The sequence below is a fragment of the Carassius gibelio genome, chromosome A6, assembly GCF_023724105.1.
Source record: "Carassius gibelio isolate Cgi1373 ecotype wild population from Czech Republic chromosome A6, carGib1.2-hapl.c, whole genome shotgun sequence".
NCBI classification, from domain to species: Eukaryota; Metazoa; Chordata; class Actinopteri; order Cypriniformes; family Cyprinidae; genus Carassius; species Carassius gibelio.
Window position 1 is genome coordinate 27,327,143 of NC_068376.1, and position 19,561 is coordinate 27,346,703.

A 19,561-nucleotide genomic window follows, 5' to 3' on the forward strand; every position below is an offset into this window, starting at 1 on the left:
CTGGGCAACTAGGCATGTTTACAGTTGTCACAGATGGGCTTTTAACACTGTCAGGTTAAGTGAGATGAATGATAAATGTGAATGTTGCTGCACATGGGAAAAGCAGCCACTGGTGAAATCTATTTTATCATAGTTATCCCTTCAACAGGTCCACCGTTCAAACAGAAGTTTTCTCTATCAACGTCGACGTTGATGGCAAATTGTACGCGTGAAGTTACAGGTAGGAAACACTGCCGCTGTGTGGTTTTAAGCGCATTTTTTTAAATGCAGGTTATGGAAATGTCTGTTGTCGCCTCTGAGCCGCCGTAACATTTCAGGAGCGACATTTATATGCTGATTTAAAAAATTTGAATTTGTACTAATAGTTTAAAATTCCATTCTAAAGTGTTTTTTTTTTTCTCAGACAGACCCAAGACTATGACCCAAGCGTGACATATCTGTATTAATGCATGTCATTATTCTTCCATTACCGCCAGTAAACAACAACAACAGAAAACAACCCCAAATACTCAAACAGTGCCAAATTTATCATTGATTTTAAGCTAAATCATTTTTATGCTCATATCTGAAGAACAAAGTGGTTTATAATTCACGAATGTGCATTTATTTATAAGGCTTTTGACTAATAAACATATAGGTTTTATGTTTACAAATTTTTACCCTATTCATATTCATTATACAGACCAAAGCCATTCATAGTACAAAAAAATATAGTTTAATATTTTTTTACCATTATTATATTCACGAAATAAAAAGTTAAATAAAAGAATACATTAATTAAATGACAGTTAAAATTAATTTCAGACAAAGTTTTCCAAAGAACATATTCGATTTGTATATTATTAATAAATATAAGCTACTAAATAAACAAAGCTAACATATGCAAATAAATAAATACAATTTAAACATTGCTTAGGTTGACTCATTTTGCTTTTATACATAATTTACTAAATAAAGGTAAAAAAAAAATGACAAGGCCTAAATAACATTTCGCATTCTTTATTATTGATGAACAACATACAATATATAGTTCAAAATAATATTTATTTAATTATTATATTAGCATGATACAGTGTAAAAAGAAAGGAAAAAGAAAACAGACATAATAAAACATAAGACATAAATAAAAACGTCACTGATTTTTGCATATTCATTGCCCAAAGCGGAAGTTTCGCGTGAGGTCACGTTTACGTGTCCCACGTCACGGAAGTCACAGAGATGATCCATTAGCGCCTTAAAACCGCTTAAAACCAAGCTGAAAACTCGTGTTACCGGTCTTGTAATGTTGCAGTACTTTACAGGATACAGACCCAGGACTGTCTCGGTCTGAAAGAGATCGGAAACTCTCGAAAGCGGAGGTGTTGAGTCGGTGGGCGAGCCTGCCTGCCGTTTTGCAGGCTAGCTCGCTAGTCAGGTAGCCGTCTAGCTGACTTGGCGACGAGCGGAGTAATTAATCTAAAGACAGACATCGAGGCAGCTCGCACTTATTGTATCACGTAACCATGGCAACTCGGCGACTGACCGATGCCTTCTTACTAATGCGGAACAATGCAATCCAAAACCGGCAGATTTTGGCTGAGCAAGTGAGTACAAACGACCCCCGTCGAACTCTGAATACACGTAGCAATGCTGCGGTGAGTCTAATGTTCATTGTCTGAATCGGTTGTTTTGGCGTGTGTGTGTGATTCTGAGCTAGCTAGACAACAACCCTAGCTAGTGGTGTTTGTTGTTGTCGGTTGTCAACAAACTTCAACTGTTTGTGTGCCGTTTGTGGAGCTAGCAGGTCTGTGCAAACCGTTTCCATAAAGTTGCATTTTGATTTACCTCAACATACGAGAATGGCAATGAAATTACTGAAAGATGACATTTGTCGTGCTATTTTCGCGGACGTTTAACGTTATATCAGCAGTTTGACTGTCGGGGACACCAGGGTCCCTAAAATGTTGACCCCTGAAATATGAAGGCAGCTGTATATTTTAGTGTATAATAATCCATATATAATGTGTGTGGAACAAAATTAAGCATTATGTTATAAGAGAGGTTTATTAGCTTAAAAAAACAGTCACTCATTTTGTAGTTGTTTTATTTCATATATGAATATCAGCATAATAAAACAATGATGGTGATTAGTGACTAGAAAAAAAAAATCAAACAGCAATGTCAGAATAAGTAGAAACTTCCGTTTGATCTTATGAGCACCAAGGCTGCATTTGTTTGATAAAATACAGTAAAACTGAAATGTTATGAAATGGCATTACAGTTTAAAATAACTTTTTTTTTATTAGTCTAGTGTCTGTATCACATTATCCTTCAAAATAAAAAACATTTTATTTATTTATTTTAACATTTTAATGTGCTGATTTGGTGCTCAAGAAAAATGTCTTACTAGTATCTTAATGTTTTTGTGGAAGCAAGCAGTGATTTTGCAGGATTCTTTGAATATTTTAATCATTTTAATGTATCATTGTTTAGTAAAATTATTTTCTTTTAAAGAAATTATTCTGACCCTGGACCTTTTCCTGAAAATATCATACAAAAATAGTTTTAATTAAATATTTGTACATTCTGGAGTTTGTTAGTTGAAATTGTGAAATATAATATAATTTAAAAATCATTAAATCCTTTTAAATTCATAATTTATGCTTTTATTAATCGCTTTCCATTTAATGTCTCTAAGCTGTTATAATTAGGGGTGCTCGATCGTGATCGGCACAGCCCTAGTTTTTACATTCAAATATAAGACTCCAGAGGGAGACCGTATGTTTTGTCTCCCAGTCTTCCATAGATCTTTCCTACAGATAAGATATGCTTCACGTTTTTCTTTCTCTGTGATGCTGGTGGGCGACCTGCTATCCAGCATGCTTTTAAATAGTCTGATATCTTTATAAGGTATTGATTGGGTCCTGACAGACAGATCTTGTATGTCTATCAATGCAGTATTTGAAGCTGTGAAAAGTAACTAAAAGTCACTAGCACGGGTGTCATTCTGATCATATATCAATCATGCCTGCTTGTGTTTTGTCTGATTTAGTGGCTCCGTTCCTTACAGCATCTGCTTGCATGTTGATTTTTGCCTGTTTGGGCTTCTGTGGTCTATCTGAGCACCTCTTACCCTGCCTTGCAGAATCCTGATAAAATCTTTTGCTGTGCATTGCTAAGATCTACAGTAATCATGTCAGTGTGTTGTGTTGGGTTAAAAATAGGTTTTTATCTTCCAGCTCTGTCCTTTATTGCTTCTTATGAATTCTGTTACACCAGAAAGTACTTTGTTTTTCCAAACCTTATATCTTATTTAATGAATTTATGAATCACTAGCACAATTATGCAGTTGGAGTTATTGGGCTGGAATGGACAAATCTTACACACCTGGAAACATTATAGCAACATGATGCCACAAAAATATAATGCACATACATCTATTTCTTTTTGCATTAGCATATATATATATATATATATATATATATATATATATATATATATATATATATATATATATGCTAATGAAATAATCTGCAATTAAGAACAAATTGACTGGTTTTTGTTCCTCATTTGTCCAGTTCTGTCCAAGTCCTGCTGTCTCAGTCTTTTCGATGCTGATTATGTAAAAAATAAAAAAAATCACTGCTTTTTGTCTTGGCTCTTCTGCTCCCACTCCTAATGTTCCTCCACTTCTCCTCTGTCTCTCCTCTCATTGGATGGGACGTCGCTGGGGTCTTCCAATCACATTAGGAGTTTGATGAGGTAACCTTGATGTTTTATCATCCGTTTGCTAAGCTCCGCCCCCCTTGGTTACTGTTCCTAGCTCAGATGTGCTTTACCGTATGTCTAATTGGAATGAATTAATATTAATGTACCACAAATAAAAACATAGTTCTGTATGTTAAGTTAGGAATGAGTGCAACACAGACACAGCATGAACTTTTTAAAGATTTGACAATGAATCATATTCATTCTTCTTGTTTTAAGTTTTAAATGACTCAACGTTTTATTGCTTTTAAAACCATCCAAACATACACACCTTTCATTTAAAAAGAGCAAGAGCTTGTCTGATAATATGATGGAACAATAGAAGGATAAAGTAGGATTGCCATTTTTAAGGTGGGGCTTAGTAAAGAGTCAGTCTGTTTGTGTAACATTTGAACACTATACACTATTAAGTCCTCAGTTTTGATTCAATATATTGAGCAATAATTCTTTCAGCTACCAATAATAATCCCATACAGTTACATTTAGTGATTTACTGTATTTAAATTAATTTCACAAATGTTTTCAACAAACTGTGATGTTTACTGTTATTTCTCTCTCTCTGTGTCTGTTAGTTGGCTGATGACCGCATGGCTCTGGTGTCAGGCATCAGTTTGGATCCAGAGGCTGCTATCGGTGTCACGAAGAGACTCCCGCCTAAATGGGTGGAGGGAGTGGATGAGGTAATTAGATGATTGTTTTAAGTGATCAGTGACATTAAAGGGATGTCCTATTCAAAACAAGTTCAGATTTACAGACGGCATTGGTGGCATGCTATAAATTACCAGAGAATAATTTAGACTCGCACCTTAATTTGTTCAGACAAAAAAAAAAAAAAAGTACAGTAATGCATTTACAATTTTTAAAAAAAAAATTCAAAAGTGACATTTAATGAACTGGACAAGACATTTATAATATTATAAAATATTTCTGCTTCAAATAAATGCTGTTCTATATCTATTCTGTTTATCTAAGAATCCTGAAAAATGTATAGTCAAATGATTCTTGAGCGGTAAATCAGTATATCATCATGTGACACTGGAGTAACGATGCTGAAAATTCAGCTTTGCATCACAGAAATAAATAGCAATTTTAAATATATTAAAGCGGAGTTATCTAAAATTGTAATAATATTTCACAATATTACTTTTTTTTTTTTTTAGCAAAGAAAATGCAGCCTTGCTTAACATTAACATATTCAAAAAATCTTACCAATGTTTAAATATTAGTGTATAATAATACTGGTCTTTTTTTACTGATAGGATTAAGGTTGTAAACACAATTTTTGTTAGTATTTATAAATGGGGGATCAGTTTAAATAATTTCTGTGTTCAGGATTTATTTTGAACCTAGATATAGATAATTGACATTCACTTGCATACATAGACCTAGCTCAAATAAGGCTTCTATCCACAGTCAACACTCAACTGAGTGAATAGTGAGTTCCTTGTTCCCACAGATTCAGTATGAAATCACACGTATTCGTCAGAAGATGAAAGATCTGGCCAGTCTGCATGACAAACACATGAACCGGCCCACACTGGATGACAGCAGTGAGGAGGAGCACGCCATCGAGATCACTACACAGGAAATTACACAGGTATAATAACACACACACACACACACACAGACACAGACAGAGTAATTGTGTTTTATTGAAGTGGACCCAGAAAAGCTATGTCAGTTAATCACTGCACACATCATAAAACTGAGTTTTCATTTGTAGTGTGTCTGCATATGTGTGTGTAGATGTTTCACAGGTGCCAGCGGGCCGTGACGGGGCTCCAGACTCAGAGCCGTCATTGTACAGAGCAGGAAAACCGGCTGCTGACTAATGTGGTCTCCTCACTGGCCCAGAGCCTTCAAGAACTGTCAATCAACTTCAGACACACACAGTCAAGCTACCTGAAACGTAAGTGTATGCAAACACAATCAAACACAAGTGCTGTTTATTTATGACAAATCTATATGATACATCTTCCTTTCATTTACAGGGATGAAAAACCGTGAAGAAAGATCCAAGCACTTTTTTGACTCTGGTCCTCTTGTGGAGGAAGATGAAGATATTGCACTATATGACAGAGTAAGAATGTTTTACTAATACTCGTTTTCACATGTTTTTTTTTTGTTTTGTTTTTTGCATATATGTAACATACATGTTTCCATTTTGGTGACTATATAAGTATCAACCAATTGCTATTGCTTTAAATTATTGGCATTATTTTTGGAAACCGATTATAGTTTAAACATTATATATAACACTTTAATGTTTTATTTTTTTATTTTTTTTATTTAATGTCCCTTGAAGCATGACTGTCTTAAAATACAGACCATAGAGTGAACACTGTAAAGATGTATATTAAATATGGGCCAAAATATAAAATGAATCATCTTTTTCTTTTTTTTTGTGAACATTTAGATATTGTTGTGCAGTGGCTGACCAATATGTTTCCTAATATCTGCCAATGTTTGGCATTTTTAAGTTGGTGGCATTCGCTGATGTGTCTTTGCTTGGCCAATAAGCAGCTTTTATTTTGACAGCGAATAAATTATGCTGTTATACCCAGTTTGTCACTGTCATATTCTAGTCATATGTCACTGTGTGCTGAATGTAAAATTAGCATTACATGGTCTTTAAGAAAATATGAGGCCCAGTGCTAACAAACTTACTGGGTCCACTGTTGGTTAGTGTTTACTTAATTTTTATTATTGTTTTTCACTATTATTTCAGAAAAATACTATATATAATATTTATTTATTTATTTGTGTGTGCGTGTGTGATTACAGAATCAATATGTTGCTAAATCATGAATGTTAATTAAAAAAAACATTTTGTGTATTATTATTAAGTTTAAATTTGAATCTTTTGAAATTAAGTAAATATGTAAAATTGCATTTATTATAATAGCATTCTATTTTCAGTAAGTTTGACGCCTGATTTTAAAAGTGTCTTTCTCACTCTTTCAGGGATTTACAGATGACCAACTAGTGCTGGTTCAGGAAAACACAGTGTTGGTTGAAGAGAGAGAGAGAGAAATTCGACAAATTGTTCAGTCCATCTCTGACCTTAATGAGATATTTAGAGATCTTGCTGGAATGGTTGTTGAACAGGTCAGTTTGTGTCTTGGTGGAAAAAAAGAAATGCTTTTGCAATGCTTAATGTAATATATTGGCATATTTAAAACTGATTTAATATCAATTATATAAGAATGAAATACAAATGAATAATAAACATTAAGTTCAAACACAAAATTAATATTATTTTTCTTTGACTGAGGCAGTTGCATAAATATGCTAAATATATTTTTTTAAATATGCATGGTTAATGTCAATGTATATTTTATTCAGGGCACAGTCCTCGACAGAATTGACTTCAATGTGGAAAATGCTTGTGTCAAAACAGAGGAGGGTCTGCAGCAGCTGCAGAAGGTGAGGCTCTTATCAAGCCTGATGATGTGTTAAGCAACATTTTAAGGGATTTTATTGCTTACTCTTATTGCTTAACCTTATTTTTCAGTCATTTCTTATGTATTATAAATGTAAATGCAGTATCCACGTGACATTTTAAAATACTACCACATAGTAGAGATGGAAAGCACACTTAACTTTTCTCTTTCCTTTCTTAGGCTGAACAGTACCAAAAGAAAAACCGCAAGATGCTGGTCATTTTAATTCTCTTTGTCATCGTTGTTGTTCTAATACTTGTTCTGTTCGGGACAAAGTTTAGATGAATAATTCCATGGCCTCTAAGAGGGATATTCCTGTATGTATGAGATAAACTGATGTGTGTGTGAGTGGGTAAGCATGCTAACTTACAACACCATTATTTGATAGTGGAAAATGTAGAAGGTGCTTACGTTTTAAAATACTACTCAACAAAGTGAAGATAAGGGCGCCCCCTGCTGGCCAACAAGGGCAGTGTCTGGAGAAATATGTGTGTCTATATCTGTAGTGAGAGACCGCATTAGTACTTGGGTCCCTTTCAGAGGGCCATTTTTCTTCATTTTCCTGCACAAGCACAGGAATTAGGAGTGTGGATGTGATATGGAAGCATGTTCATCTCAACTGCCTTTGTCATCTAATTTAAAGAGTAAACAGGAGGATGATGGGAAAATATTAGGAATGCTCAGAAGATGATCATGTATGCTTGGGTGAATTTCTTCAAAAGAATACCCAGGTCATATTTCTTTGCTAGTTTCCCTCTCAACTCTAATTTCTGTAATGCAGAATTATTTAAATCAAAAAGTTTGGTTTCAGTAATACAGTATTATTTTCTTGTACTGTATAATAGTGGCACAAATCTAATGGGAAATACCATTGAGAATAATGGGAAGTAAATTAGTGTTAAAGTAAATGAGACTTTAGGGGGGAATGGGCTTAGTGGTCATTAAAATAATTATAATGATGCATATTCTTAACAGAAATTTAATTGATTATGGGGTTAAATGTCACCTGAACATGTTTCCTAAAGATTCACCCACTTTCTTGGATTCGATCAACATCAGTAGTGAGCATCTACACTGAAACTTGTCATAAGCTGCCTTTGAATCAGGATGTGTGTGTTTGATGCAAGCTCGAGACGAGGACATAATATACTCTGTTTACCTGTAATTTAATCAGAAAATGTTCCCAATGTGTGTGTTTGAGAGAACAAGCACTGCCACTCCAGTCAACCATGAAAGAAACTGAGGAATGAGGAACTCGAAGCATTATCATGTTCAGTTTTTAATTTTTATATATATGTATGTATGTGTTAAGTTGAAAAACATTGGGATTATGACAGGGGTTGAATGTTCTGAATGTTACATTTGTCCTTTGAGCGTCCATTAATGAGAGTTAGTTCCTAAAGCACCATCATGTATGTGTTTGTCTGTTTTAATGGCAGTGTTGTTGCTTTTATATCAGTATCATTTCTGTGATTTATTCAGTGAAACGCGGGAGTGATTCACTCTGTTCCTTGCCTTAAAGAGTAAACATCTGTGTGCTGAACTTAGATGTTTTTAAAGCTTTCCTTGACCATGTTACACTGACTGGTGTCGTCACTACTGTATCGTTCAGTCTGACCTTTGAACTGAAACTGAACTTTGACCTTCATTCTCAGACAGAAGCTCTGTTGGGACTGACTGTAAAACTACTGTTCCCTGTACAAGATGAAATTATTTATTTTAGATGCAAACTTGTACAGAGTTTATGGAGTACTGTTGTTGTCCGTTGGTAGTCTTAAGTCTTTTTTTTTTTTTCTTCTTCTTAGTTTATTGTAATGATGATTTACTTATGAATTCCTGTTGGCTTTTGTGAAGGGTAATGCACCACTACTGTATGATGGGGTAAAATCATGTCGTTGACCATATTATTTTATACATACAGAGACAGTTTATACTTATGTTATTTTAGAAAGTTTGAAAATATATATATAACCGCACATTCATGGCTTAAATCCTTTTCATGTGATTTACTCCATGGTTTTGTCGTGAAACCCAGTGTGAATATAATATTTTTCTGCCATTACGGTACTACTGTATGCTATCTGAACCTTCTGTAAACGCTGAACAGGTTTTTAATGAAATTAAAACAAATATATATATAAAGATGCAGGTTGTGTGGTGTTTTACAAATACATTGATACGTGAATATTTACGTTATTAAAAAATTGTACTATGGCAGGCCACTCAACTGAAATAACTCAATAAATCATAATTTTTTGCTTAACTAAATTTCCAACATGATCAAAACTTTGCTGTTGTACACAATCTACAACATACCTTGTGTCGTCTCATTGATAACTTCATCAAAGTAAAATATATCATCTTACAAAGATATTCTTGGGAGATATAGTAGCAAATTATATTTATATGCAATTATGCATTTAGTATAAGTCTCCTAAGCTGTTATAAAACTCAGTGATTTACATTACAAGCTATTTGACATAAATAACAACTGAATCAAATTGCATCTTTTTTGCTTAGTTTGGGTCTATTTCATTATGCCATACGTGCCATGGAAGCCTTATATATTAAATATAATACAAAAACATTTTTTTCTAAAAGTTCCATATAAATGCGATTTTTTTCGTACTATGGTTTCTAGGCATTCTAGGTCATAGTTTACAGGGTTAAAACAACTTCTTTTTTGTAAAACCATGGTAATTTTTTAACTCTTTGTCGAAAACCTGAAATAAATATTTAGATTTAAATAATGAAATAGCGCGGTCAGCACGAGGGCTCGCGAGACGCGCAGGAGAAGCGGAAGGTCAAAGTGCATCTTCCCTCTGAAGAGACTCTCGCTCGGGCGGAAGATGGCGAACGTACTGCTCGAGTTCAAGGCTTCTGCCGCGGACTCAGAGCCGAAGAACCGCCCGGTCCTCATCGTCGGCCAGCTCGCCAACCTACAACAGATCAACTGGACCCAGGTGAAAGGGAAACTGCAGCCAGTGGTCACCAAAGAGGTACGTAATGTTACATAAACCAGTAACGTTAACTGAGCTTGTAAACACGTTGACGTTAGCTTACCGGCTAAAGTTAAGGAGAAATCTGCCTCTTCAGACTAGTGTTGTGTAATAACAGACCGCGTATCTGCACTCACTGATTTATAAAACAAGATCAGTTTAACTACAAATTGTTATTCTAGACTCGCTGTTACACATTTCAATAAAATGACACCCTTCACATTTAGCATTTCACTAACAAAAAGTGACCTGGTATTCTTGGAAAAACAATAGCAGTATCATTATAATTATGTGTGTGTGTGTGTGTGTGTGTGTGTGTGTGTGTGTGTGTGTGTAAATATATGTTGAACATGCTTTGGTGATATTTTGTAGAACTACATGAATCTGTGATCATACAGCCACAGACCTTTCTTATTTTTCTTAAGTCAGCCACACTTGATCAAATCAGAGTCAAGCGAATATTTGAAAGTGAAAAAAGTGAAAGTGACGTGACATTCAGCCAAGTTTGGTGACCCATACTCAGAATTCGTGCTCTGCATTTAACCCATCCGAAGTGCACACACACACACTGTGAACACACACCCGGAGCAGTGGGCAGCCATTTATGCTGCGGCGCCCGGGGAGCAGTTGGGGGTTCAGTTCCTTGCTCAAGGGCACCTAAGTCTTGGTATTGAGGGTGGAGAGAGCACTGTACATGGACTCGTACAATTCCTGCCAGCTCGAGACTCAAACTCACAACCTTTCGATTGCAAGTCCAACTCTAACCATTAGGCCACGACTTCCCCTCTTTTGTTATGAGCCCAGGGTTTCCTGATAGACTTGACAGTCTGGATTGTTTAGTTTTCCTGCTGTTATTGATCATGCATGCATAACATCTGCATGATGTTATTTTACTTAATACTGTAAATTAGTTTTCAGGTGCACTAGCAAATAATATAGCATGGTACTATTAATTTTTCATGGCATGTTTTAATTTATGTGTGCGGTATCTGTTTTTGCTTTCAGATATGGCAGGCGGCTTTGGCTTCTCTGAATCCCAACCCTACGGATAGTTGTCCGCTGTATTTGAGTTTTGCAGCCGTGGCGGCCCTTCCTTCAAGAGTCAGTCGTCACAACAGCCCATCATCTGCACACTTCCTCACCCGCCTCGTCCGAACCTGCCTGCCCGCCGGCAATAACCGCTGCATTGTGGTCAGTCACGTTTCACACCATTACTGATGTGCTTGGAGCTCTATTTACATTCAAATAGACCAAGACAGGCTGCTTAGAATTCAGCCTTGCCATTAAATTAATAAATTGCATTTTAAATTAAGCCCAATATTATAACCATTATTTTAAATTGGAATAATATTTCACATTGTTGTGGTTTTACTCTCTCTCTCTCTCTCTCTCTCTCTCTGGGTATAATATATATATTATTAGATACAATGTACTCTTGCAGTGATGATGTTATTGACGCAGCTCAACTTGAAACATTTCTTTAAATTTGAGATGAGTTGACACGGTGAGTTTGGTTGGTTTTTCAGATGGTGTGTGAGCACTCTGATGTGTTTGCGTCAGCGTGCGCCATTGCCCGAGCTTTCCCGCTTTTCACCCGCCGTTCAGCATCTTCTCGCAGGACAGAGAAGAAGCACGTCACTGTGGAGTTTGTCACTGTGGGTCAGGACAATGGCCCGCTGGAGGTCTCCACACTGGAGGTAAAGCGATAAAGTGTTAAGAGCAACTTCCCTGTGTTTCAGATTAAGTTGGTTACTAGTTCATTTATGATTATGCATTATTTTATTACATCAATTTCAATGTGCAAGTGGTTGTTTCCAGTGTCTTGCCAATGCGGCGGATGGAGTTCGTCTGGCTGCTCGAATCGTGGACACTCCATGCAGCGAAATGAATACTGATGACTTCCTAAAGGCAAGCATTTCTACTTGCAGTTTCTGTGAAACGGTTTTATTTGAATATTATTTTGATATTATTATTATTATAGTATTTAATAATATATTTCATTTTAATTTTAGTATTTTTCTATGTGCTTTTGAGACTTTTATTAATATTTGTAAAAACATTTAAGCATGATAGAATATTTATTTCCATTTTAGTAGGGATGCACCGGTTGACCGGCCATAAATCGGAACCGGCCGGTTTTTGCTTCAAATACGCGATCGGCAATCGGCCGGTTTTTGGTCCGAGCGGCCGATTTTTCCGGAAGTTCGCTTATGTGCACAGACTACATTGTAATCGTTCGCTATGTCATTTGTGTCGAAGAGTATTTCGAAATCTGTGCGCAGGATACGGCATTAAATGTTGCCTGCATTGCAAAAAATCATTATCTTCCTCAGTATTTTTCAATGCTATTACCTAACATCTTTAAATCAAGATATATTTAATTGAGATGCAAATGTAAAATTTAGTCTTGAATTTTTTTTTATTGCTTTTATTGCAGTTTTAATGCTTTATGCTTAAATGATAAAACTGTCAGTGGGGAATGAAAACGCTTTTTCCTTTTTTTAATTTTCACTTAAGTTTTTCATCTAGCATTTAATTTATTTCAATTAACAAAGACCTATTTTATTTTTTAAATTTTTTTTGTGTTTGTTACTTAATCTTCTGCAGGAAATCAAGGCAGTGGGCAGTGAATTAGGCATCACTCCAACTATAATTCGAGGAGAGGAACTGAAACAAAAGGGCTTTGGTGGTAATCTTGAGTTTCCTCTTTAAAAAGTCAGCTGACTGCAACATTTTCTGATCTACATTATGATGAAAAAGATGAGCTTGCATTCTCATCACAAGATGAGTGAATGGATGTGTTATTTTAGATCTGCTGACTTAGTGCTGCTTCTTCCAGATTAAGTTTTTCTGGCACATAAAGAAAAATCGTGCATGCCATTTTAAGTTTGAAAACGCATTTCATTTAGCAGAAATGACACGAGCAACCATCTGTTTACGTGTGGAAAATCCATCTCTCTTTAGGTATCTATGGAGTTGGTAAAGCTGCTCAGCATCCTCCTGCATTGGCTGTGCTCAGCCACACTCCCTCAGGAGCCACACAGACCATTGCCTGGGTGGGCAAAGGCATTGTCTACGACACCGGCGGTCTCAGTATCAAGGGCAAAGTAAATACTTCACCTCACTGTCTGCCTAGTGCACTGAAAGGGCATAGCACTCAATAATACTATCATTTTTACTTAAAGGTGACATTTGTATTTTTTTTACGGTATTAATGTGAAACCCATTCCAGTTTAATATGCAGAGTGTGCTGTCAGAAATACATTTTTGGGTTGTTTTCCACAAAAAAGTGAGTTTGTGAGACCAAATGCAGATACTGTGCAATGCTTTTTGCTGCCGCTAGAGGCACACAGATGACACACCTCACTGTTAAACATACGACTATGTCTGCATTTATATGGAGCCAGAAGAGTCTCAATAAAGATAAATGCACACACTACAGTCACATATGCACACACAGGATTCATAGATGCACACACATGATTCATAAATACACACACAGGATACACAAATGCACACAAAATTCACAAATGCACACACAAAATTTAAAAAGCACAGAAGATTCACAAATGCATACAAAATTCAGAAATGCACACAAAAATCAGAAATACACACACAATTCAGAAATGCAAACAACCTTTACAAATGCACTCAAGATTCACAAATGCACAGGACAAGATTCAGAAATGTATTTCTGATGCACACACACATATATCTTGATTCACAAACTGCTTGCGGTCTGTGAACTTCACTGCATTTGTGTGTGAATTTTGAGACTCCCCTGACTTGGCTCGACACACAAATGCTTTTTTTTAAACAGGGAATGATCAGCAACCAATCAGATATCTGCCTTCTTTTAGCCAATCACAAGAATGCACCCCATGTGGGGGGATTGTTTACTTATAAGCCAATCACATGAACGTGTTCACACAGCAATTGTATTAAATTGTATGAAAATACAGATGTTTAGATTACAATTCAGGTTTATTTTTTATTATTTTTTACAAAATATAAATTAAAAAATGTCTCAATACATATAGCCCAGTGACTGCAGAAAAAAAAGTTAACCATGGATTCATAAATTTGCAATAGGCAATTATTTCATTTTATTGAAATATTTTAATGAAAGTAAAAAAAAAAAAAAAATTTAAACCTTTTTGAATATTTAAATATATCTAAATATTATTTTGGATGCAATATAGAAGTCACTTTAATTATAATATTCAGTCCCTACATGAAGAGAGAGTCAGTGGTCCGCTGCGAGAGGAAAGTGGCTCTCTGGCTGCGAAAAGTGGGTCTGCGGCTGTCGTTCGCTTAGGAAAGTGAGTTGATCGCTGCGTGAGGAAAGTGAATCGTTCGCTCAACTTCGCTGCTTGAGGAATCGTTCGCTGAGGAAAGGGAGTCGCTCGCTGGGTGAGGAAAGTGAGTCGTTCGCTGCGTGACTCCTGAGGAAAGTGAATCGTTTGCTGAGGAAAGTGAGTCGCTCGCTGGGTGAGGAAAGTGAGTCGTTCACTGCGTGACTCCTGAGGAAAGTGAATCGTTCGCTGAGGAAAGTGAGTCGTTCGCTGCGTGACTCGTGAGGAAAGTGAGTCGCTCGCTGGGTGAGGAAAGGGAGTCGTTCGCTGCATGACTCGTGAGGAAAGTGAGTCGCTCGCTGGGTGAGGAAAGTGAGTCGTTCGCTGCGTGACTCGTGAGGTAAGTGAGTCGTTCGCTGCGCAAAGTGGGTCGCTGGCTGCGCAAAGTGAGTCGCCGGCTGTGTGAGGTAAGTGAGTCGTTCGCTGAGGAAAGTGAGTCGTTCGCTGCGTGAGGAAAGTGAGTTGTTCGCTGATTGGCTTATAAGTAAACAATCCCCCACGTGGGGTGCATTCTTGTGATTGGCTAAAACAAGGGAGATATCTGATTGGTTGCAGATCATTCCCTGTTTAAAAAAAGGCATTTGTGTGTCGAGCCAAGTCAAGGGAGTCTCAAAATTCACACACAAATGCAGTGAAATTCACAGACCGCAAGCAGTTTGTAAATCAAGATATATGTGTGTGTGCATCAGAAATACATTTCTGAATCTTGTCCTGTGCATTTGTGAATCTTGAGTGCATTTGTAAATGTTGTTTGCATTTCTGAATTTTGTGTGCATTTCTGAATTTTGTATGCATTTGTGAATCTTCTGTGCTTTTTAAATTTTGTGTTTGCATTTGTGAATTTTGTGTGCATTTGTGTATCCTGTGTGTGTATTTATGAATTATGTGTGTGCATGTATGGATCCTGTGTGTGCATATGTGACTGTAGTGTGTGCATTTATCTTTATTGAGATTCTTCTGGCTCCATACATTTAAGATTATTTATAGTTTATACAGTTTATTTTTCTCCCCTTTATAGACCACAATGCCAGGAATGAAGAGAGACTGTGGAGGAGCCGCAGCCGTTTTAGGAGCTTTTAAAGCTACTGTTAAACAGGTACTGATTATTTTGGCAAATAAAGATTACTGGCTGCTAAACTGATCTACATTAAATTTGCTAACCCCTGTCTCAGGTGGTCTGAACACAAGTGGGCAGCCAAAACCGCTTGCACTTTACACCTGGTATTAATATGCATCTCAAATCCATCCACAGCGACAGTTTAATATTTTGTTGATGGAAGGGTCTCATTTTAAGACTGCGCGCATTTTCAGTGTTTGTGAAGTCATGTGCCTGTATACATTCAAAAGTTTGGGGTTGGGAAGATTTAAAAAAAAAAAAGTCTCTTATGCTCACCACCAGCATTAGAAATGATTTTAAAACTCTAAAACTGTTAAATATTTCTACGGTTTAAAAGACCTGTTTTATATTTTTTATATATATTTTTTTAAGTGTTACTTATTCCTGTGATGCAAAGCTGAATTTTCAGCATCTTTACTCCAGTCTTCAGTTTCACAACATCTTTAAGAAATCATTTTAATATGCTGATTTGCTGCTTATTATTAATGTTGAATCAGTTGTGCTGCTTTACTTTTTTGAGGGGACCGTGATTTATTTAATTTGATATTTCAAGAAAATACCAGCATTTATTTGTAACGTTATTAATGTCTTTACTGTCACTTTTATATAAATAAAATGCATCCCTGCTGAATAAAAGTATATAACTTCTTTAAAAAAAAAAACATTTCAACAATACATTTTTTTTTTTTTTTTTACTGGTTTACCTCTTTATTTGTGATTGCATTGCACAGACAGGACGGATGTTAATACCAGGTGTAACCTTAACGCATGTATGAAGCTCTGATGTTGTTGACTTCTGTTGCATGTCTCAGGGCTTTAAGGACAATCTTCATGCGATTTTCTGCCTAGCTGAGAACTCAGTGGGACCTGCAGCCACTCGACCAGATGATATACACACCCTCTACTCTGGAAAGTAAGTTTTGGCTTGCCAGTGAAAACATCTTCAGTGATGCATTCTGCCTGTAACTAAAGTGAGTTTTCATGATTTCTCAGAACCGTGGAGATAAACAACACTGATGCTGAAGGGAGGCTAGTGCTCTCTGATGGTGTTGTATATGCAAGCAAAGATCTCTCTGCTGACATCATACTGGACATGGCGACACTGACCGGCGCTCAGGTGCGTTGGTGTTGACCGTAGTGTCTGAGGATCTTCTGAATGCACTTGCTTGCTTTTCTAAAGAGTGAAAAGTTAATAATTCTATATTCAGTTTAAGTGCAGTCATTCTATATTCTTTGAGACATCTGAGTACAAGTCATACAGGTTTTAACTGAACAAGATCTCGTATGTTGATATGAAGAGTGTCACATGATATAAGGTGGAAATCCTCCAATTCTCCAACACAAACCAGTTCGCTGTTTATCAGTTAACATGTTTCATTGTGTTAAACTGCTTTATGACTGTTGCACTTTGGATTTTGACAAAAACTAGTTCTATCTTGACATATCTTTTGTGTTCATAATCATGTGATAGAAACTCTTTTTTGAAGAGTGGCCACTGAATCACTTCTTTGTTTTTCATCATGCATTTTAGTCACTGGTTCTGACCAAAAAAAAAAAAACAATTGATCAGACATGTCATGTCAGGAAAAAAAAAATTATTCAGCAAGGATTAAGCAACTGTTTTTAAGATGGATGACAAATGTTTTTTGATAAAAAAAATCAGCATATTAAAATACTTTCTGAACGAACATGTGACACTGAAGACTGGAGTAATGATGCTGAAAATTCAGCTTAGTCATCAACATGAATTTTTTAAATCATAATAATTTTTAATAATATCACTGTTTCCAGTCAGTAAAATCCAGTTCCACACTACTCAAACATGCTTTGACTTGTGTTTCCTGCTGCAGGGAATCTCCACAGGGAAGTATCACGCTGCTGTGATGACCAACAGTGAGCAGTGGGAAGCAGCTTGTGTGAGAGCGGGCCGCAGCAGCGGAGACCTGGCACATCCTCTGGTCTACTGCCCCGAGCTTCACTTCAGTGAATTCACCTCCGCTGTGGCTGACATGAAGAACTCTGTAGCGGTGAGGAAAAGATAGCTGTGGAGTGAAAGGGGGGAAAAAAAGCCTATACTTTTTCCCCTTATGCACAAATGCTCACCACAGTGATGGAAGTTACCATAATTGTGTACCATACAGGGCATATTTGTTTACTGATAGGAGATGAGGGACTTTCTAGCTTTTACAGCTTTGCTTTTTAATTTATTTACTTTTTTTTTTTGCATTTTTGCATATTCTTTTATTTGAATGTTTTATTTGATATTTTTCACCTTTTTAATTTTTTTACTTTTTTCTTATTTTTTATTTGAACTTTAAAAAAAATGTAATTTTAATTTTTTACCTTTTCTTTAGTTTTAATGTTTTATTGAACTTTTTTAAATTTTTATATATATATATATATATTTTATTTTTTTTTTTTTTTTCAGTTTACATTTTTTATTTTTACTATTGTTTTATTTGACTGACTTCCTGTTACCCTTATTTCATTTAGTATTACTCTTTAAAAAAAAATATATATATATATATATATAGGAATTCAAAACTGAATTGGAACTCAGTTCTTCAAAATTTAAGACAAAATTCAATTTAAATAATTTGCTTTAAAAGTAATTTCATTTGTCTTAACAGTGGTGTATACTTTGTGTGTCTGCAGGACCGTGAGAATGCGCAGAGCTCCTGTGCTGGCCTCTTCATTGGCTCTCATCTGGGTTTTGATTGGCCAGGCATTTGGGTACATGTGGACATCGCTTCACCAGTCCACGCTGTGAGTATAGACTGAACATGAACTGAAATGATGAGTTTTTCTCCAAGAACTGTTAATAATTCGTCATTGTGGACAGGGGGAGCGAGCCACTGGTTTCGGTGTGGCCATGCTCTTGGCTCTGTTCGGCCAGGCGTCTGAGGACGCTTTGCTCAACTCTGTGTCCCCGTTGGGTGCCACCACAGCCAAAACTGCCTCTGAAGACCAGATGGAGAGGGACTGCAAGAGGAGGAGACTCGTCTAAGATGATTTCAAACTGTTCTTAATCTTCAAAAATGATTAAATCGCAGTCACGTCTTGTACATGTTCTTTCACAAAAGTTGCATCCATTAGACACACACAGACACACACCACTTGCTCTCCCCTGTCCTGTACGGACCACCTCAGATAACCTCCCTTAGTAAAACTGACAGTATACACCATTATGAAAGTATACATTGTCTCAATGTTTTGTAATGTACATGTGATTGTCGTTTTGAAGTTGCCGCAGGGGATGTTGCAGGAACGGATAGGAGCTTGAAATAACTATTAGCAAATACTGTGTTAAGATCTTAAACATTTTTCCTTTTTCAGTCAGAAAGTGTTTAAAATGTTATTTGATTTTCATTCCAAACGTAAATGATGACATGTTCACAGTGTTAGTGTAAGTGATGTTTTTGCCACTAAATGTGTGCTGACAATATTCTCCTTTAATGCCAGTTTCGTAAGTGTGAAGAATATGGAATGTGATTGACAAGAATCTTTTCAGAGTAAATGTATGCTTGTTCACATTAATTTTCTCTGCTGTATGTCTGCAATTACTCAAATTACAATTATCATAAAATCTACAGATTGTGACCTCATCAAAATTTTAATGCAGAGGGAAATAACATCAGAATTTGACAATTTCTCACCACCCATTATCTTACATACTTAAACTAAAAACATTAAAACCACTACCATGATATGTAGTATTAACAGTAGCTGACCTTTGTGTAATAATTAATTAGAAATTACTTGAAAATAATATACTTCATCCATTTAATTCTTCCTAAAAACAGGTACGATCTCATCTAAAAAATATCAAATTAACATTAAAACTTGCAGCAAAATTACACTGGATTTTATCTTTATATATATATATATATATATATATAT

The 19,561-nt window shown here is 36.0% G+C and overlaps 2 protein-coding genes across 4 annotated transcripts; both read left to right on the forward strand.

Annotated features, from left to right (window-relative positions):
- Window positions 1-1,168: 1,168 nt before the first annotated feature.
- Window positions 1,169-9,332, forward strand: LOC128015934 (syntaxin-16). Of its 3 annotated transcripts, none has more exons than XM_052600187.1 (8): window positions 1,169-1,634; window positions 4,320-4,427; window positions 5,204-5,344; window positions 5,494-5,656; window positions 5,739-5,827; window positions 6,712-6,855; window positions 7,093-7,173; window positions 7,371-9,332. In XM_052600187.1, the coding sequence occupies exons 1-8, from the start codon at window positions 1,503-1,505 to the stop codon at window positions 7,473-7,475; spliced, it is 963 nt and encodes a 320-aa protein (XP_052456147.1). In that variant the 5' UTR covers window positions 1,169-1,502; the 3' UTR covers window positions 7,476-9,332. The 3 variants fall into 3 exon arrangements, with proteins under 3 accessions (XP_052456147.1, XP_052456148.1, XP_052456149.1); XM_052600188.1 differs by having other exon boundaries at window positions 1,169-1,583; XM_052600189.1 differs by lacking the exon at window positions 1,169-1,634 and adding an exon at window positions 3,493-3,741.
- A 657-nt stretch (window positions 9,333-9,989) lies between these two features.
- LOC128015935 (probable aminopeptidase NPEPL1) lies at window positions 9,990-19,198 on the forward strand. Its single transcript, XM_052600190.1, has 12 exons — window positions 9,990-10,189; window positions 11,195-11,380; window positions 11,716-11,886; window positions 12,008-12,097; window positions 12,797-12,878; window positions 13,154-13,296; window positions 15,563-15,640; window positions 16,474-16,574; window positions 16,655-16,778; window positions 17,512-17,688; window positions 18,317-18,427; window positions 18,504-19,198. The coding sequence occupies exons 1-12, from the start codon at window positions 10,040-10,042 to the stop codon at window positions 18,666-18,668; spliced, it is 1,578 nt and encodes a 525-aa protein (XP_052456150.1). The 5' UTR covers window positions 9,990-10,039; the 3' UTR covers window positions 18,669-19,198.
- Window positions 19,199-19,561: the final 363 nt, after the last annotated feature.